The sequence below is a fragment of the Corvus brachyrhynchos genome, unplaced genomic scaffold (genome assembly GCF_000691975.1).
Source record: "Corvus brachyrhynchos isolate BGI_N302 unplaced genomic scaffold, ASM69197v1 scaffold103, whole genome shotgun sequence".
NCBI lineage: Eukaryota > Metazoa > Chordata > Aves > Passeriformes > Corvidae > Corvus > Corvus brachyrhynchos.
This window is the reverse complement of record NW_008237436.1, coordinates 83,637-104,309: the sequence shown is the minus strand read 5'-3', so window position 1 is coordinate 104,309 and position 20,673 is coordinate 83,637. Positions and strand designations below refer to the sequence as shown.

General features: G+C 39.6%; 2 protein-coding genes across 3 annotated transcripts in view; one reads left to right on the top strand and one right to left on the bottom strand.

Moving 5' to 3' along the window:
• Nucleotides 1-14,959, top strand: part of NEK5 (NIMA related kinase 5) — a 25,242-nt gene extending 10,283 nt beyond the window's left edge. The window contains exons 8-22 of one of the 2 annotated variants that reach the window (XM_017731266.1): nucleotides 895-1,095; nucleotides 1,182-1,263; nucleotides 2,794-2,924; nucleotides 6,186-6,385; nucleotides 7,680-7,746; nucleotides 8,085-8,204; nucleotides 8,491-8,574; nucleotides 8,672-8,776; nucleotides 9,674-9,754; nucleotides 10,614-10,682; nucleotides 11,423-11,546; nucleotides 11,742-11,870; nucleotides 12,911-13,045; nucleotides 13,669-13,783; nucleotides 14,185-14,959. In XM_017731266.1, coding sequence (XP_017586755.1) covers nucleotides 895-1,095; nucleotides 1,182-1,263; nucleotides 2,794-2,924; nucleotides 6,186-6,385; nucleotides 7,680-7,746; nucleotides 8,085-8,204; nucleotides 8,491-8,574; nucleotides 8,672-8,776; nucleotides 9,674-9,754; nucleotides 10,614-10,682; nucleotides 11,423-11,546; nucleotides 11,742-11,870; nucleotides 12,911-13,045; nucleotides 13,669-13,783; nucleotides 14,185-14,380 — 1,839 coding nt within the window. In that variant the 3' untranslated portion in view covers nucleotides 14,381-14,959. The remainder of the gene's footprint in view (nucleotides 1-894; nucleotides 1,096-1,181; nucleotides 1,264-2,793; nucleotides 2,925-6,185; nucleotides 6,386-7,679; nucleotides 7,747-8,084; nucleotides 8,205-8,490; nucleotides 8,575-8,671; nucleotides 8,777-9,673; nucleotides 9,755-10,613; nucleotides 10,683-11,422; nucleotides 11,547-11,741; nucleotides 11,871-12,910; nucleotides 13,046-13,668; nucleotides 13,784-14,184) is intronic. The other variant, XM_017731267.1, reaches the window with a different exon arrangement.
• Nucleotides 14,960-15,792: 833 nt separating this feature from the next.
• The window catches only part of ALG11 (ALG11, alpha-1,2-mannosyltransferase), a 5,609-nt gene continuing 728 nt past the window's right edge, over nucleotides 15,793-20,673 (bottom strand). The window contains exons 2-5 of the mRNA XM_017731253.1: nucleotides 20,356-20,491; nucleotides 19,573-19,803; nucleotides 17,932-18,860; nucleotides 15,793-16,185 (exon numbers count right to left, since the gene is read on the bottom strand). Of these exons, the coding sequence (XP_017586742.1) occupies nucleotides 15,923-16,185; nucleotides 17,932-18,860; nucleotides 19,573-19,803; nucleotides 20,356-20,491 (1,559 nt within the window). The 3' untranslated portion in view covers nucleotides 15,793-15,922. The remainder of the gene's footprint in view (nucleotides 16,186-17,931; nucleotides 18,861-19,572; nucleotides 19,804-20,355; nucleotides 20,492-20,673) is intronic.

Genomic DNA, 20,673 nt, shown 5'->3' with positions numbered 1-20,673 from the left:
GTCTGTGTGAGCCTGGCAGCTGATAGCCCTGGGGCTGTGGTCCTCATCTTGGAGGTGTTAAGCCTGTGCTCAGTGAATGTCCCCAGCCCTGAGTTGTTACTTAATCTTATCTTCATCAGGGAGCAGTGTAAGGCCTCAGTCAGGGCCCCATCCAGGGTACAGCAGTCTTCTCTGCAGCTTTTGTAATACAGTTTTAAAAGCCCTTTAAGAAAATGTTTAAGTCATAGACTATAATACTTCAGTCTCTGACAAGCCCCCAACGTAAGAAGAATGTGGACATGTTAGAATGAGTACAGAAGAGGGACACAAAGATCATCTGAGGGCTGGAGCACCTCTCCTGTGAAGACAGGCTGAGAGAGTTGGGGTTGTTCAGCCTGGAGAAGAGAAGGTTCCAGGGAGAATTGGAGTGGTTTTCCTGTGCCTAAAGGGACCTGAAAGAGAGCTGGAGAGGCTGGAGAAGAGAAGGTTCCAGGGAGAATTGGAGCGGTTTTCCTGTGCCTAAAGAGACCTGAAAGAGAGCTGGAGAGGAACTTTTGACAAGGGCATGGAGTGACAGGACAAAGGGGAATGACTTTAAACTGAAAGATGGCAAACTTAGATATTAGGAAGAAATTCTTTACTGTGAGGGTGGTGAGGCACTGGAATAGGTTGCCCAGAGAAGCTGTGGGTGCCCCATCCCTGGAGTGTTCAAGGCCAGGTTGGATGGGGCTTTGAGCAACCCAGTCTAGGAGAAGGTGTCCCTGCCCATGGCAGGGAGGTTGGAGTGGGATGATCTTTGAAGTCCCCTCCAACCCAAACCATTCCATGATTGTGTGAACAAGTACCTATTTTCAAGTTGGGATGTCTGAACCAGCAGTACTTACTGTCCTCTTTTTATTGTTTCCCTTAATTGAGTTTCAAGGCAATAGTTTGCATGAACTGGTGCTGAAGATTTGCAGAGGACGTTTTCAACCAGTGTCTCCTAACTATTCCTACGATCTGAGAATATTAATTTCCCAGTTGTTTAAAACATCTCCGAGAGATCGACCATCCATCAATTCTATTCTAAGGAAGCCCTTCTTGCAGAAACTTGTTCTCAGGTATTTGCCCCCTGAGGTAAGTGACTGTACTGCTGCCTGCTGAGAGAAAATAAGTATGAAAGTAGTATAAACAGTTCTAGCAGATATTGTTTTTTCTGATAGGTAGCACAGGAAGAACTCAGTCACACGGTAATACAAAGAAAAAGGCCTTTGGCATTGCAGTCTGGAGCCAAGCAGATACAAGGTAATGATAATAATATTATGTATCATTAGTTCTACAGTAACATTTGTCAGTTATGATACAACTGTTGGCTATAGCTTTCACCAACAGTCCTTGCTGCATATTTGGATAAAAAGCTTTCACCCAAAGCTAAAAGTAAATAGAGAACTACAGCTGCAGAACCATTTACCCAGTCAGTGCACTGCTGTCCTGTTCAGGGAAGGACAGCTTTAAAACTAGCTTATTTGCTGCATTCACCTAGAAGAGCTGCCATAGGAAGGTGCTGAAACATTAATCTTAGTTCTTTAAAAAACAGAATTTGCAAAACTGAGAGGTTTTGGTCTAGTTTAGGTCTGTCACATGAAAAACTGTGTGAAAAAAAGCATAAATCTTGCAAAACATGTTCCATAGTATTTTACAAAACAATAAAAATGTATTTTACAAAATCTTATAAATTTTATTAAATCGGGAGACAATGAGCTGTGTTTGGATTTAGTGCCCATTGATAGACCAGATTATGTATGCAGTTTCTCAGAAAGCATGGATGAGACTAAATGTATGTCTGTATGAACTGTTGAACATCTAGCATGTTTCTGGCAGTGTACCCTTTTCCTAATTCTATATTCTTCATTATATTGCAATTAGTCCTCAAATTTATCTTTGGAATATCAAAACAGTTGAAACAGATCTGTAGTTACTTAATACACTTTGGATTCCCCTCCTCCCCCCTCCACCTTCAAAAATATTCATCAGTAGTGTAGGAACCCATGATATTTTGAAAATTACTTTCAAAGAGGTTTATCTGCCTACACAACCAATGCAATTTGGACAGAAGCCTGAACAACTAAGTAACTTAAGCACTTAAAAAAAAATCTCTGGTCATTTAATCATAGTTTTAATACATTTTATCTCCCAAACATGATAATCTAACAGTCAATACTCATGAAAGATTTAAAACTCACTTAGAAACTACTTAATCCAAGAAAGGACACTGCTTTTCATTTCTGCAGCCAAGATATTTGCAAAATACTGACTGACCAAACTGGAATGGTCTGTACTTGTATTCTCCTACATGGGAAACTGATAAGGTAGATTTTTCACTTTTCAGCCTTTCTTTTCTAATTTCACAAGTCCTACAACATTGCCTAATGATTTTTAGAATATGGAGGGCTGGGTTTAGAAAGGGAATGAATGCCTAAGCAGGTAGGCACCTGGAACCTATGAATCAGACCTGTTTTCTGTTCTTGGTAATAGCATGAAATCAACACTAGTTTATAGAGGTCTCCCTCTTCTTCAGTGTGCTTTACAAAACTAATCAATAAGATCCTCTTTACATGAATGTGACAAACCATGTTTTCAAAAGCTTGTAATTCTCAGAATGAAGAGCCCTAGGAGGCTGTGAAGTAGGGTGATGATGGTGAAAGGATGTAAGGAATGTTTATTAACCCAACCTGTCAGTGTTAGGTGTGGGCACCCTACTATAGTTTGCAACCACACGATCATGAATCACATAGAGTACAGAATGTAATTTTTTAATCTGTTATTGTTAAAAAGCATATAAACTTCAGAAAACAAGAGTCCAGGACCCAGTTTCTCTGGAATCTGGAATGGTAGTGCCTGTCAGGAAACAAGAAATATTTCAAAGAAATGAGTGGAAGCCTACTTCAAGAAGACAACAACCTCAGGTACTGTGTATCCACATTCTAATATATGTATATACACACACACACACACACACACACACATATAATCATCTTCAGAATTATATATTATTACATATATATGTGTATGTGTATATACATATAATATTCAGGAAGCAAATACCTGCACTTAAAACAGATACTTTAAAAGGCTCAAGACATAAGGATGTAAATTTAGCTTAGTGCCCACACTAAGTCAGTAGAGACAGTTAAACATGCCTGAATCCTCAGAAGAAGTGTTTTGAAAGCCTAAGTGGGAAATACTGAAACTAGGCTGCTTTGGTATGGTCCTTTGTAACAAAAGGATTCAGGCATGCTTTGCATTTATGTTTGCACAAAGGCAAATAAGCTCCGCATTTGCATTTTTTGCTATAAAAGCAAATACACTGATCCTGTTACTTCAGCCCTTCTGACAGCTCGTTCATGGGCAAAATCACCAGCACTCACTGCCATTGCCTCAGATACTTGTTACTGACAGCCTTCTCCCAAATGCAAGCCCAGTTTTCCACAACCACTTTGTCTCTCACTTGTTTTCTACCTCCTCCTTTCCTCAGGCAGGGTATCAGCTGTATGCTATGTCCAGCCTCTTACTTAGCATCACTGCACACATTTATGTTTATCTTCAAGAGCATGTAGTAGTACCTTGAATGCTGGTGAACATAAGCAAAGCACATTTAGGATCTCAGAGCCCCCAGATCCGCACGCTGCAGTTATATGAGCTTAACTGCTGATAGGGAACATGGATTTCCCAGAATTGCATCCATCATGCAGTCCTACTGCCTATGACTAATACTGTTCTTGTGCATAGCACAGGATTTTGTCTTCCTCACAGTTACATTTGTGCCAATGCAAATCCAGAGATGGATTGAGTTAGAAAGATCATTTCCTTTCACTGTGCACTGCTATAATCAAAGGCAGAATTTTGCTCACAGTGTTTTGACCGACACTGGGAATGTTTCCACATTCTTTCAACGTCCAAATAAAGCAAACAGTGTGCAGGGTTTCAGGGATACTTGCATAGTGCCATACTTTGAAGGTGTTGCTTCAGGATTCACAGAATCACAGAATGGTTGAGATCGGAAAGGACTTCTTGACGTCACCTTGTCCACACCTGCTCAGGCAGGGTCATCTAGATCCATTTGTGCAGGACTATGTCCAGTTGGCTATTGAGTATCTCCAAAGATGGAGACTCTAAATCCTGTTTGGGCAACCTATGCCCCACCCTCAGGCACCCTCCCCCACAGTGAAAGAAATGTTTTCTGATGTTCAGAGGGAACCTTCTGTGTTTCAATTTGTGCTCATTGCCTCTGGTTCTGTCACTGGGTACCAGTGGAAAAGAGTCTGGCTCCATCCTCTTTGCACCCTCCCTTCAGGTAGCTATAACCATTGATAAGATCCCACCTTCAGGCTAAACAGTCTGAGCTCTTTCAGCCTTTCCTCATAGGAGTAATGCTCCAGGCCTTTCATTGGACTTTTTCGAGCTTGTAACTGCCTCTTTTGTTCTGGACAGCTCAGAATTAGACACAGCAATTCATGTGTGGCCTCACAAGTGCTGAGCAGAGCATAAAGATCACCTCCCTTGACCTGCTGGGAATGCGTTTACTAATGCAGGCCAGGATGTCATTCACCTTTTCAGTGAGGGCACATTGTTGGCTAATGGTCAGCTTGTTGTCCACCAGGCCCCCCCTTCTTCTCTGCCAAGCTGTTTCCCAGATGGATGGCCCCCAGCATATACTGGTGCAGAGTGTAGGATTTTGCACTTCTATTGGTGAACTCCACAAAGTTTCTGTTATCCCATTTCTCCAGCCCTTTGTGGTCCCTCTGGATGGCAGCACAACCCTCTGGTGTATCAGCCACTCATCCCAATTTGTGTTATCAGCAAACTTGCTGAGGGTGCACTCTGCCCTCCTCTCTCCCATGGCCTAAATCTTTAGTGAAGATGTTGAACTCTAGTTACTGGCCTTCAGCTATGCCCTGTGATCACCACACTCTGGGCCACTTTTCAAGCAATTTCACTGCCTGCTCATCCCACCCTCAATTCATCGCTTCTCTATGACGATTTTATGGCAGACAGTGTCAAAATCCTCCATGAAGGCAGTTGCCTGATAAGAGATACCCCCTTGCTCTCCTCTTGTCTATCAAGCCAGTCATTTAATTGTAGAATGTTATTGAGTTGGTCAAGCATGACTTCCTGGTGCCTACCTCATTAGTCACAGTTCTCAGTCCTCTGACATTTATTTAGATAGCCTGATTTGTTCTCCCTACTGCTTGGGGTTGCCATACTTCTGGATACCATACTGGAAAACCTACTCCAGTGAGGAACAACATAAACACTTTTTGATGTTACTTCTTCCTTGGGAACTTTACTGAAAGTTGGAAACTTTCTTCTTATACAGATATGAATTTATATTCTACTGTAATCTGGACTGTACCAGGCACATGAGCCTATTTTCAGTGTATCTAAGAAGGAAAATGGAGAGGAGTAGTTAATGTATTTACCATCTGTGAAAGCAATACTTAGATGCATTGACATTTATGTAAGAAAGTAAGCAAAGTCAGCATTTTTCTCATGCACCATATAGTCTCCCACAACAGAGAAGTTTGTGGATGTCTGACCACATTTATATCATGCAGTGGCAGCTAGGTGATCATCTTCTCTCCATTGTTCTTAGGAGAAATGGAAACGACGTTCTCGTCACAAAGAAGAAACACGGGGCTGTTTCATCACAGGAAGGGCTTCGAGAAGTGAAGGCCCAACTCCCACATGCACATAATCAAAGAGACATGAAATGAAGCAGCACAGTGCTTCCCTGAAAGAGGCCATCAATGCCTGTACTGTCCAAAACTGCATCCCAGGTTCCCCTTGCTATCACTTGTCAAAATGAGGCTCTCCTTGAAATAATTCAGTGCTTTAGGCTCCAGAACAATGAAGTGACTCTAGGGCAATGGCACTACAGAGTACAAAGCCCCATGCTGATTCAATTGCACAACAATGTGGGCTGCTGATTAATGACAGCAGCTAATGGAACAGGGGAAAAGGAAAAGGCAGTGGTGAGATCACGTAAGAAGTGAGAAGTTTGGAAGTTTCTGGGTTATATGTGAAAGGATTTGGAAAACTTACACTGACTATACTATAGGCAGTCCATATTACCATGCAACTCAGACTGGGGAGAAGAACAGGTTAATTCAAACTTGTACTGATACAGATGAGTACAGGTAAAATAACATCCTTTATTATACTTTCAGCCACAGACCTCCAGATTTAATATGGCAGAAAGGCCAGAAAGCATTCGAGTACGTGGCCATTATGGTCATTACTATGACAAGCTTGACAACTTGCAGAGGAAAGCTAATGCACATTATGACCTTTCTCGTATCAGCCAAAGAGTTGAAGATTACTATAAACTTAAAGGACGAGTTGCACCTCCACCTCCACCACCTGACTGGTAAACTGTTTCACTCTATTTATTAGTGGTCTGTCTTGTGTATTTTGAGCTATCAGCCCTCCTGAGTAGGTAACACTGGGCATAGCTGATTTAGTAGAATGCTTTCTCTGCTTTTTCTTCAATTTTTTTTTTTTTTTTACATAAGTTTGTTACACAGCAACACAATTCCTGTTCCTGTTCATCCGGAAATTCCACCTGAATTAACCTGGTGCTTGACATTTTGTTGTCAAAATGTCTCCCAAGTCTCAGCCCAATCTTGTACTGGGTAAATAGTAAAGCATAAGCTTTCTGTTGAATCTCTGATTATACCAAGGATAAGCCCTGTCTTTCACACCAGGATGAGAATAATACAGAGATCAGAAGCAGTTCTGCACTGAAGGGAACAGTGAGAGACAGGCCGTGAAAGTGGTTTTTTTTTTCACGCAGCGCTTATATTTCTGTTTCAGCTATAAAGACCCTTTCTCTACCAGTTTATTTACTTCAAAGCCTTTCTGTTACAAAGTAGAGGTACAACCTTAGGAGATTTCCTGTCCATTCTGTGACCGGCCATTTTAGGTGTGGATGAACTTTGAAAATGTTGAGAAATAAATTTTAAATACAGCCTACTTCCAAAGCTTTCCTTTAAGGTTGACAGAATCTTTAATTCTCATTCAACAACAACAGTGTTTAGAATGTTTCAGTTACAGATCTTCAGATTTAGAACATCTTTCCTGATCTGAATTTCTGGTGCCTTGTGTAAGGATAGAGTCAATTCAGTTTGGCTCCCTGCTGCACAAGTGGATTCCCGAGATAGGAAACGAAAGAAATAGGAAACAGGGAGCTTACAAGTGACTGATGGTTATTTTATATCAAAAAGCAAAGTAAAAGTTTAGAAACTACACAAAGTTGGACTGATAGAATTAGGCACAGAGGAGAAAGACAATAAAAAGGTTGCTGAATATACAACCTTCATTCTGACAATGTTCACTCATTTTGAGGGTCAGGGAAATCAATTTTATTTTAATTAACGCTTTTCAATACCATTTAGGAAATAAAAGGTGGGGAAGGGCTTTGCTGTACTCTTTGAAAGGCTTAAGTAACTGAAGTAATAGGAAAAGGAATGCCTGAAAAGAATGTGTTCTTATTTTACTGTTGTGCCATATTTATACATATTTTACCCATATTTATATATTCATGTAGTACAAAGAAAGCTCTCTTTGTCATATGTGGTAGAACCTGTAGAGGATTATTTGTGCAAACATAGCAGAGTCTGTGAAATAAAACTTAGAATATGTACATCACTTTCTTCTCTCAGGACTGCAGAATTTCTTCAAAGGCGGTTTGAAGCCCAGCAGTACAAGATCAAAGTGGAAAAACAGATGGTAGGTAAATACTGAACCACAAAATAAATCTGTAAAAGAAGGAGAATGAAAATCCAAAGGTGAATGGATGTCTTTGAGTGGCAGTCTGTAACACTGTCAGGTAGAAGGTTTTGCTCTAGCAAATTCCCTGATCTGCTCTTCAATGTTCATCCTGAGGTTTTATTTTCTCATACAAAACTGTAACAATGTGTAATTCTACTGTGACTTTTTCCTCCAAAAATGTACACTTGCCTTACTGCATTCTTCAGTGGAACAGGGAGAATGAATTGAGTGAGCACTGAAGGAGAGGATTCTAAATGAAAACTCATTTGCTCTGGGATTCATTTGTGCATCCACAGGGACTACGACCATCCTCTGCTGACCCGTATCATGACCAAATACAGCAGCAGAAAATAAAGGAAGAGCATCTCAAAACCCATCAGCAAAACATGTCTAGAAAGAATGAAATGAAAGAACAGGTAAATGAAATTTCTTCCTTAATTGCCTAAAACTGTCTTCTTATACTACTTGACAGTAGTATTCCTGGTATAAGAATTCTTTTTCATCAGACTCTCTTTTTGATCATCGATTCTTTTCCATTCTTTCCCATCTTTTTATAGAGAAACAACATACTTTTCTAGTTTTGCTTTTGGGTGACAGAGAAAACAAACTGATACTTCTATCTTATGTGAACATATATAAATACATTTAATCTTTCTATCTTTGGTTTATTAAAAACGTATTCTACCTACTGTTCTTTTCTAGGAGTATTTGAAACAATTGCAGAAAATTCGGGAAGAATACCACAGTGATATAAAGGAATTCAGATTTAGAGCAGGAGTACTCCAGGTAACAAAGCTCAAACATATGGGTAGTCATATTTACTTTTTTATGCTAGAATACTTTATTAGGAATTGAAATGAACATTTTTTAAAATGTTCCCTAGGAGAATCAGAAAATACAAGATAAAACCTATCTTGTGAGGCAAGGGAAAGCTGAGCACCAGTCTGAAAACAAAGATATATCTGCAACAGGAGAAGAATCACTTCAGGTATCGGTATCATCTCCATCTAAATAGATCTTTCTGAGCAAGTCCCACATGGTCTTTCATTCATTCTCTGTGACAAATCTGTCAATATCAGTAGCATCCTCCTCAGTGATCCTGGATCTGACTTTTACTAAAATGAATTCATACCAATAAAATGGCTTATAGGCAGCCAGAGCCACATTAGGGGAGAATTTAGACTCCCAGTGATTTAATGGGAAAAGCATGATAATGAAAAAGAAACAATAGATTTTGGGCCTGCCTGGTGTCACCTTACTTCATGGGCTCTCCATCTTTGGAGAAACTGTATAGATGTTTTAAAAAGTAAAATCTATAAATTGTTGTGGTTTCTCCTGAGGCTGAAGACATGCACTGATTGCCACAGATCACTGAAGAAGCTGTATACTATTATTTACTTTGCTTTTCTCTGAAAGGTTCTAACAAAGACATAATCATATGAAAAGGAGTAATTAAATATTTTTAGGTGTTTCCAGAAAATAAGATACTGCAAAACATGGCTATACTTTCACAGGCATAGGCTTCCACTAAAATCTTAATTTTAATCACTTCCAAAGTTTTCCAGAATGAAATGAGTCCGAGTCATCTTGTATGTGATCATTAAAAAAAAAAAAAAAAAGTATTATTTATATCTTGACACAGTACTGTATCTTTCAAACTTGGGTTTTTGAAAAATCAGAGGCTTGCACTTTATGCAAGAATTTCTGATTTTCTTTTGGCCAGATAAGCCAGAATTGGCAATGAACAGAATATTCTTACAGATCTATGTACAAGGAAATTCAAGGCTATATTTGCTACTTAAACAAGTCTCTTTCTTTATGAGGTATACACATACTCAGTTATAAAGAGTGTAATTCAAACTGTTTTTTTTTTCTCTCATTCCAGGACATGGAGGAAAACTTTAAACAAGTCAGACTCCAGGATAGGCAAGACCAAACAATATTAGAAAAGAAACATAACACAAAAGTATCCATCTTTACTGTTTTTTGGGTTTTTTTCCATTTTCTTATTATGTCTGTACATTTCAAATTACTGTGTTACTGTGGTAGCTCTGGAAGTGAAGTTATTTGAGAGTCATTTAAGAGTGCTGATTTTCTGTTTGTTTAAAATTTATATCAGAAGAAAATAAATGAGCTTTTCTGATAATTTGAGGGAGATTCCCTTTAGATAGTCCTACCTAGTAGTTAATCTCTATCTACTCCTCATTATATCAAACTGCATTAGTTGTGAATGGGAACTGACGTTTATTCAAAGTCTAAGTAAAGTCAAGTCAGATTGCTAATTTTAAAATATTTTGTTATAAAACATGATTCTCTATACTGCTTTTTAAATCATAGAAGGGGATGGGAATTGAATTAGAAATGCACATAAGATACCAGGAAGGTTTCTGACCATAAGGTCACTGTGAAGTGGACTAAAGGTCTTTTGTGAAATATTGCATGGAAGCAGTACAGTATTTAGTTTTAATTCTGGTTGAGAACCAGCTGCAAGAACCAACTCTGTGTTGCAACTCTGTGTATTGCAATGATTTGAATTAAATGAATATATATATATTCATATAATATATATAAATAAACCACTTGAAATCAAAAGTGGTTGCAGTAACTTAAAAATATCACTAAAGTAAAAGGATTGTATTTAAAGAAGTCTATTTTTGTCCAATGTGTTCAACTTTGATCTTGTTAAATAGAAGAAAAATGTTGTTAAATAGAAGTTATTTTCAACAGAAGAATAATTTTCAAATTTGTAGTTCCATATAATCTGTGTACTTTTAATTAAATCCTTTCATTTATTAAAAAAAATTAATAATGTGAATTTTCTTTAGGGAGGAGTAAAATTTGAAATTAATTTAGATCTATGTTTTCCTGAGGAAGACAGTATTCAAGAAGCAGAGGTATGTTTTGATTATATTCAGAGCATTTACATTAGCAATCAGAAACCATGGCAGCTCCATAATCTAAGACTTGTTTCCATTACCATCATCCTCTGCCTTTGTTACAATGAAGCTTCCTATTAAGGATTTGTTGACATGTTGCATATGTCTGCCCTTCTGCAAGAGGATAACTGCTCAGAAGAAATTGGGTGATGCCTGGGTCAGTCTTTCACATGGTAAAATATGAAGGAGTGCAGATATTAAAATTTCCTAAAATGGGCTTGAGAGGAAGAACTTACCTCAAAACTGAGTTAGTCTGCAAATGCCAAATTCAATTTGTAGATTGTTTTAGTACATTTCTGTTTCTTTTCACTAGTATTGTATCACAAAGCAAGAAAAACTACAGACGTGTTTTCATTTAGTAAAATTATATTTGTGGCTAATCAACATGTAATAGCTACCTATTAAGATTTTTATTAATATATTAGAATTTTAAAAAATATTCCTAACAGCAAAAAATAATTATATTTCTAGTATATATATTTTAAATTTCTAAAGCACTATTTTGTAATTCTATTGTTTCACATCTCTGTGGAGCCCCATGCAGCCCTCTGATGCACAAATCACAATGTGGCTTCACTTTTTGTTACCCAATTTTCCTGTGCATACATGAGGTTGGCTGGCAAACAGTAAAATGGGAAGAGATTAGCTATTGTACCATATTTGTTTACTGTTCCCAGAGTAACTTACTGTTTTTTCAGGTACTAGATAAACTCAATGAGACTTTAACTTTTGTGGATGGTGAGAATCTTAAGGAGAAATTGGTGGAAGTTTATGAAAATCATACAGACAGAGCTTTGGAAGAACTGTCTGACTACCCAACAGGTATTTATTGGGGAAATGCAATGCTGAGTATTAATCCTGAAAATTACATAGGAGTTAGGTAAATTCAGTAACTCCAGGCTATAACAAGTTCATCTCATGAGCTCTTTCTTTATATCACATAATGTTATAATCACATGGAAATCTACTTTAGAAAAAAATCCAAAGAGCTTTGCCTCTTCTTTTTCTTCCCCTTAGAGTCCATACATTGTATGAAAAAAACCAGAAAACATTGGCAACCTGGAGCCCCTCAGACACTACTGGACGTTTTAGCTGGTGCTGACGTCCCATCTGCATGTCCTACTATGGCTGGAAACGAACTTGGTGGTGAGAAAGTTTTGGCTTTCAGTGAAAGCAGTGAGCACCTAAAATTCAGCCAGACTGGATTCATCCATACCTGAATGTTCACATGATCCAGCAGGCTTTTACCTGCAGGGCTTTGTAACATCAGAGGTTACTGTACGTGTTAAGCCATAAAAAACAGTTGTCACTTTCCCCTCTAACACTGCAATCACGTTGTGTTGCTCATACATATTGAGAGTGCTGCATTTTATGTATCACTCTGTGGCCAGGGTAAAAATGCCAATCTATTCAGCTCATCAACGCCACTTTCTCAGGCTTTGAGCTGATGACACACAGAAACTAGGGCAGTGAAGTGCCAGTGCTGTCCTGGAATGTGGTGGAGTTGTTTTCCCTCTGCACACAGTGGTGGTGCTACCCAGTCACAAATGCCACCTCACCCAGCTGTGGCTGTGGTGATGCTCCACTTCAGAAGAGAAAAGTCCCTACAGTTCTTACAGTACTACTGCATATATTCCCAGGCAGACAAGTATCTCCAGTGACTGGTTTCTGCAAACAAGGAGCTCTTCCAGCATTCCAGCACGCTCCAAACACCCGAGATAGACAAAAAAATAACCTGAAGAGTTTTCATAGATAGTGAAGACAAAGCAGAATATTATTAATACACCAGCTTTTGTTGATTCTGCCTTAGATGAAAGACCACAGGGCACAAAAGAAACAGGAGCTTTTTTTAAGCTCTGTCAACCCCAAGAAGCCAAGAAGTTTCAGAGCAGGGACTGCTCAATGAAGCTGCACCTGTCTATTCCAGGCTTAATGGAAGTTACTTAAGCATTAAAACTGGTGTTAAACATTTTTAGCGATGAGTAGTCCAGACTAATTTTTCCCTATCCATCAGATCAAGTACTTATAAAAAAATCAGGCATATTCCATAAAGGAAAAAAAAACCAGATTCCAGAATTACACAAAAGGAAGAAATCAGTATAGAGACTAGAAAGTCAGAATCTGACAAAAGGCAGTGCTGAGCTACAGTTATGCTTTAGTGATCTGAGAACCTTGCTGTTCTTCAGCTGACCATAATCTGTCTGAAGACATCCCAGAAAACAGGAAGCAGTGGAAACAGACACCACCAGAGACACTCCTGAACATCTTAGCAAAAGCAGAGCTGTCTGAGGATTCCTTTATCTTTTTCGAGGAAGACATAGGTAGGATATTTTTTCCTGTAAATTCTGCATGTTTTTCTTTAGTGTAATATTTCTTCTACCATTGGCAGAGGGTGTGTGATGAGAAACAACATTTTGAAGCAGCTGGCAACCTAGAAAAACAGGGACAGAACCTCTGCTCTGTCCTGAAGCACAGAGAGGCCTCTTCAGGATGTTGTTATTTTCAATAGCAGGGAAAAGGCCAAGCCCTACTTACTGGCTATTACCTTCATATGTAATTCTTTCATTTGCTTGGGTAGACAGAGGAAAGCTACTACTGCCAGCATGTTGGCAGGTACCACAAACCTGTTGAGGTTGAAGAACCCTGTAAAAAACATTTACTCAAATACATATATGGTGACTTAAATGAGTAGTGGCTTTACAACATGGTCCATGCTGATACAGCTGACACTGCAATTGATTCAAACTCACCTACACTGCAGCACACTTTCCTAAAGTAACAGACTGTTTCAGAAATTACATTTACTTTGCATCAACAGAAGTGTGGTATTTACACTGCTGTAATTTGAACAACAAACACTTCAAGCATTTATTTGCTATTCCTTTACACATACTTTTACAGTTTTCTACTATACAGCTGAAGAAACGTTTCCCTTTCTTTACAGAAGGGAGATTAACTCTGTTGCCTCCAAAAGAAAACAAGGAAGATGATTCAGAAACCTACTCTGCTGTTGCTGTTGATGAAGGTAGACTTGAGCCAAGATCAGATGATGAAGACACGTAAGTCAAGCACATCAGAAGGAAAATCCACACAACTGGACAGTTTTCATGAAATAACAGGCTGCATTGCCTAAAGTTTTTCTGTGTTCTTAAAAATTCATAAATAAAGAAAACTTACAGAATCTGCTAATTTAACTTTTAATTCTGTAATTTGTCACAGCCAATGCTGTCATTAAAAAACACAGCAGAAATATTAACATGGCTTTGCAGCTCTTTTCTCTTGCCTTTTAAATACAGGTGAACAATCTCACAGAAACAGAAGAAACAGTTCACATTAGGTGTGTCGCTTGTATATTTCTTATAAAGTGCTTTAAAAAACCCTAAGAGTCCTTGAACTGAGAAAGGTTTGTAATAAAGTTATATTTATTTAATTAATCGAATTCTCTTGTTTTACTGTGCAGGAATTTTGAAGATTCTGAAGATGAACTCAGACACGAGCTGGAGGAATCTCTGGAAAAGTTGGCAACTTCTCCAGCAGAGAGAACCATAGAGTCTCACATCTTTTCAATAAATAAAGGTCAAGCAGATGAAGAAAAGATGAGTTTACCTTACAAACTTGGAAAATCTGATGATGATTTAGAAAATAATCATGGATAATTTGGTGTTGATGCACATAATGAAAAGATTTAAAATTAATAGAAAGCTGTAAGTCTTTTGTTTTAAAGGAAAAACAAACCAAGGTACTTTTCAGATGTCTTGAACATTGAATAATCCTCATACAGACTGAAATGCTGTTTCATCTATTATCCTAAACTACTTGGACATACCTGACAAGTCTTGCTTGAGCAAATTTCTGATTTCTGTGTACTCTGTTTTACCATTTTTGTCTTATGTAAGAGAGTGTCCTATTTTGTGTATTTTATTTCCCTAGATAAATCAACTCCTGGTTTTAAGAATCTCTTCCAGCTTTTCATAATCATTGTGTACTGCCAGTACAGCTTTGTAATTTACAGTTTCATTTACACAGTACTCACCATACATAGTAACATCAACTACTCAGGAATTTTAGATAGTAGCAGTAAAATGGTTTATTAGTGCCATGAGAATTGTGCATTCCCCAGTTCCTAATAAAACATGTAAGTATGTAGGTTCTTCCAACCATTATTTTTCCATATAAAAATTTAATACAAGCCAAGTGAATCTTAAATAAAGAGAAAACTACAGTCTATAGTCTGATTTTAGCAGTTTTTTTGAAGAATCACTTATGTTGGAAAAGATCATTGAATCCAGCTGTTAACCGAACACTGCCAAGTCCACCACTAAACTGTGTCCCTATGTGCCGTGTCTTTTAAAAAAACACCTCCAGGGATGGTGAGTCCATCCCTTCCCAGGGCAGTCTGTTCCAATGCTTGACAACCTTTTCTATGTCAAAATTTTTCTTAATATCCAGTATAAACCTCCCCTGGTACAACTTGAGGCCATTTTCTCCTATCACTTGTCGCCTGGGAGAAGAGGCTGACTCCCCCACCCAGTCACACCCTCCTTTCAGGCACTTGTAGAGAGGGATAAGGTTCCCCCCGAGCCTCCTTTCCTCCAGGCTAAACACCCCCAGCTCCCTCAGATGCTCCTCATAGGACTTGTGCTCCAGACCCTTCCCCAGCTCTGTTGCCCTTCTCTGGACACACTCCAGCACCTCAACATCCTTCCTGAACTGAGAAGCCCGAAACTGACCACAGAATTTGAGGTGCAGCCTCACCAGTGCCAAGTACAGGACTGTAGATTCTGGGGGAAAAAAAAATCTGGTTACAAAGGCTACAAAACGAAGTGTTGACTTCAAAAAGTGTGACTGTGGGTGGAGAGCCATGTAACAGGTGAAGACTGAAAATATTCAATAAATAAAAGAGGATTCTGATAAGTAAAAGAACTTCCTGATGTAGTTCTATTACCAAAGCACTATCATGGTTTGTGAATCCAGAGGGTTTTTAAGCGCACCATACTCTCATGTAGTTAACATAGAAGCATTTCTTTCCCAGTAAAAAAAAAGTCTCTGTTAAATAAAGCAGACAGCCTAACAGAAAGAAAAACAACCTTTTTATTGAATGGGACCAAGGGATCTTAGCTTAGTTATATTTACATGTGCCACACAGTCAAAAAAAACGTTAATTTTACCCATATTCATTTTTACTTATATACATTTATTTAAATAATGGCTCCACAGATTAATGTGTCTTCAAAATGCTGGAGAGAAAACCTGTGCACAGAGCGCCGAGCGTTTTCTCTGATCTCCAGTCTTTTCTCAGGAGACAAAGAGAAGATATAAGCCATGGTCTCAGCGTAACTGTCCTCGTCTTCTGCCAGGAAGCCTGTGACATGTCCTTCATGAGGTACCACGATGTCCAGTTTGGGGCCTCCAGAATTGTGAGCCAGGATAACTGTGCCAGCTGCCATGCATTCAACCACTCCTGTAAGAGATACAAAAAATGCTGATATGAGGGTGCACATCATGTGCTTTGACCTTCTATAAAACACTGGAAAGTTAAACCAACAGTTAAATTCACTACAGACTGCCATTCCAAATCAGCTGGAAAAATACAGTGAAAATGGTCCTGTAAGAAACACAAATTTGAATTTTTCAGTTCTAAGGACTGAAGTCATAGTTTCTCTTAAACACATAACACTGAAATTAGAAACTGGATATAACGGGTTAATTTGTTGTTCTTGTAACATACTTGATTTTAAATGTTTGGAAGATGCCATGAAAAAAGTTGACTATGCACATTTCAATCAGGTAATACTCAGAAGTTCAGTATTTTGCAGATGAACAAATCTTTATAGCTTTTGACAACTCAGCAAGACACTAGTAAAAACTGATATCTCTACATCTTTATTTTTGATGGAAGAAACTTTAATGAAATGGGAATCAGTAAGCTTTCCTCAGCCAATAGCAGGGGGATAGAACAACATAATGTATACAGCAACTTCAATTCTCCTCCACGGTTCCAGAACAGACCTCAGTAATGCTGATTCTTCTCAGTTCTCATTTGATTTCTATAAATTCCCTCAGCTCAAACATTGCCTACTATAAATAATGCTCCAAAGTTTTGGAATATGTTTTTTTATACATAAAAACCCCGTTAGATGAAGGTGAAATCCTGCTCAAATTCAAAATCACAGTGCAATTGCACCACTTTTAAAAAAAAATTAACAAAACTGTTCTGTGGGAGAAAAAAAAAAAGACAATTTCCAGTACTTTGCAGTTGCTTCTGACAGACAATTCAGTGTCAATTTTTTTATACCAAGTTCCTACAGACCATAAACTACTACTCCTGACACTTAACCTGAATTCTAATAAAGTCTGAAGACATTAACTGCAGTTTAATTACATTATAGCCAAGTATGGCATCCATCTGCTTGGCTACTAACTTACCCAACCGTTGTAGATTTATAGCAGATGGGCCCATCTAATCCCAACAAACTGAGCCCCATAATTAATTCTGGGTCCCAGCTCCTCTCTAGCATTCTGCTCCACGCTACACCAACTAATTTAAGGGCTTGATACATTTGCCTCAGCAGAGATACCTAACGCAATGAGATGTCCAAAGGCACCTGGGGGCATCTATATGGGGCTTACTTATACCAGACAGGATGTGTGGGAGACTCACACCCCTGAAAGAGCAGCTGGAGCCCCATGACATATACTAGACATTTCAAATGGCATTTGAGGCAGGTGAAACACACAAGCAAAATCTCTGACATGGATGTCTACACATGAACTGTCTCTAAGCTCCCTGCACAGTCAGTGAAGCCAACAGGGCACAATTTAAAGTGCTGAAACAGAAGCACCTGCAGCCTCTTGAAGCTCCAGAAGGCTAGCAAACCTAACCCAAGGACAATAAGGTGACCCATGACCTTGCAGGGCTATAGCTGGAGGTCAGCGGGACATTCTGGGCAGCACAGATGGGACTACCTCTGTGTTTAGGTGACCAGAGGATGTACAGAATTAGGAGTCTCTGACTACAGCACTTCAGCCTGCACTACAGTAGCACCTAGTGATGCATCATCTGCATCACACCTGCACTGCTCCTGTAGGCTTTACGGCAGCTCCACTACCTCCAACGGGAACAGGAGCTGGAGACCTGCTTGGCAAGCAGACCTCTGTGCTGAGACACCTAGGGACAAGCAGCTGAACACTCAGGAAATGTACTGACCGATCCCGAAGTGCTCATTCCACATGGTATGCAGGCCAATGGTGGCCTCGGCCAGGCGTCTCTTCAGCTCCTCAAAGGGAATGTTTATCCTGAACACCACATCGTCACTAACTCCCAGCTCTTCACACAGGCATTTCAGGTTATTTACACGCTCTTCATCTTGCTGGTTACGACAGCCACCAATTAAGATCAGCTTCAGTGACGGCTGCGGCCCCACTCTCTCTTTCAGCAATTTAGCAAAGGCTCTGATTTGCAAAGGATGATCTTTTTCAGGCCTGAACTGGCTGACAGAAACAATGGAATATTCACTGGTGCTCTTTTCCACTTCCAGTGGAATATCCAGGAAAGTCTGAACATCACATGGTGGATACACAACACTAGTGCAAGCCCCAGCTCTCCAGAGGGAAAGGATGTGATTCAGTGTCCAAGAAGAATTCACCATAACCACATCACTGCAGGAACCAACCAAACCGTACATGAAAGCGAAGAAGTAGTAGTAGACAAGCTTAAATTTGCTGAAGAGAGGACTGCTTGTAATGAAGGCAGCATTGTTAAACCTGGTATCCTGATTCCTCACGACAGAGAGCATATCGGTGCTGATAGTGGGATAATGGACGTAGCATCCAACGCGACAACCTCCTAGGTATTTGAAGAGGGGAATTGTGAAGGCATAACCCATTGAGTCAATATAAATATCAGGAACACACTTTAGAAGAGCTTCCCAGCCAAGGAACACTGATCCTAAACTTTGTCCCAGCAAAGTGAAGTGAGGATAAAGAGAAGCTTCCACAAGGAAGCGTTTTTCTAGAAATACAAACTTCACAGGATGGATTAACTTAATATTGAATCTTCTGAAAGCACCTTCTACTATTTCTTCTCCAGTGGCATCTCTATCCCCAGTGTAAACAACACATGTTACATTTCTGTACCTGTAAAAATAAAGAAAAAGAATTTCAAATATTGTTCTCTTATATTTTTCAGCAAGAAACTAAAATATAATCCACTTAAAAGTACTCAAGAAGAATGTGAGAAGAAATGTCTGGCCAAAAAATGATTTTAACTAAATTACACTTTTCCTTATACTTCAGGTTTTTTCTGATCTGCAGAAAAACATACGGCTGAGAAACTGGGGAATATTTTCATTTGAGTAAAACATAAAAGGAGCTCAGTATTATTCTACAGACTTCAGAACACCCTGCCCTACATTAGGAGAGATCTGTCTAGCATATAGCCTGAGAAAAATGAAAATTATGGCAAATCAATGGATGTACCCATTTTAAATCCACTTTAGGTATTAACTCGTTTTGCCCCCTGCACCAAGAGGCAAGTGTAAAGATGATCAGTTATCTACTGAGGAGTTATGACTGTACAAAGTTCCATACCAGTAGCGGAAAACTGAAGAGGAAGGAGGGTTTCTCTTAAGGAATGAAAGGAAAAAAGTGAGAGGTGCCACAGCAGGAAATATCAAAATCTAAAGGCATGAAGTAGAATGCAACCACATGAAACTCAAGATGTAAAATAAAATGTAAGACCAGTAGATTAATGACACCCGCTTAAATATGTAAAATGCCAACATATGCATAAAGAATGGCATCAGAAGCTAAGAATGAAATATGGTGTTTGATAAACACATATGCTTACTTTTTCTGGAGCGTTCTTATGGCACACCACAGGACTCTCTCCCCTCCACCTCCTGCATTACAATATGGATGAAAAAAGGCCACCAGCAGCGGCCGCTTCCCATCTCCTCCTACTGAGCTCAACTGTTTCTTCCTTTGTATCCAGAGCCGTATTCCCCACAGCAGTACCACCAAGCAGACGCACAAAATTCCACTTAGAAATAACGCAGGGAGTAACAATGAGCACAGCAATCTGAAACAAGACAGAAATTTTAAAATATGTAATTGCTTTAAAGAAATACTATGTATGACATCGAGCAAGAAGTGTTTAAAGGTAGAGTTGCAGGGAGTTGAACAATTTCTTGAGTTCTTCTAATCTCAGAAATCACCAGTGTGTATGACTTTTACAACTACAGAAATGAAATCGCTATGCTGCATTATGCGAAGATCTCTTTTTGCCCTGCTGCTACCTTGCAATCATTTATTATTGTTTATTCATGCCCTATATGAGTTATCTATATGAGTGTGCTCTACACACTTTGCATCCCCTTAGCAACCTGGCAACACACAACTAGCAGAGTGACTTCTAAATAGATTTTTAGAGGTTTTTTCGGTCCGATCTCCTCTTTGGCTCGCTCTACTGTGAACTGCTTTGGTGCCGAGTTACTGGGGCCAGGCATTTCCCATTCCAGCCTTCAGTTCCCATTCCCCGGAGGCATGAAGAGCTATGCCAGCTGTCCAGAGCAACTCTGTGCGGCTTCCCTGTGTAGAGAGACCCGTTTCCTCCCGTCTCTCAGTCACTGACAGGCATATTCCCTCCGCTCTCCACCGCCTCCCTGACAGCTCTCCTAATCCTGTAGCGGGAGGATTCCTGGCCCAGGAGCCTCGCAGGGAGAGCGCCTGTGCCGCAGTGCCGCTACGCTTTGGGATAAACAGCGTTTACTCGGCCGCTCCTGCTTACCAAAGGAGCGACCCACGTGTCACGACTGACACATAAGGAAGCACTTTCATTTTGGGCCGGGAGCGGCGGAAAAGCACATTAACCCACCCGAGCCCGGCGGCACAGCGCGGAGCCGGGCAGGGGCCACGCCGGGGGGCCGGAGGAGCGCGGCCGGGCAGGGGC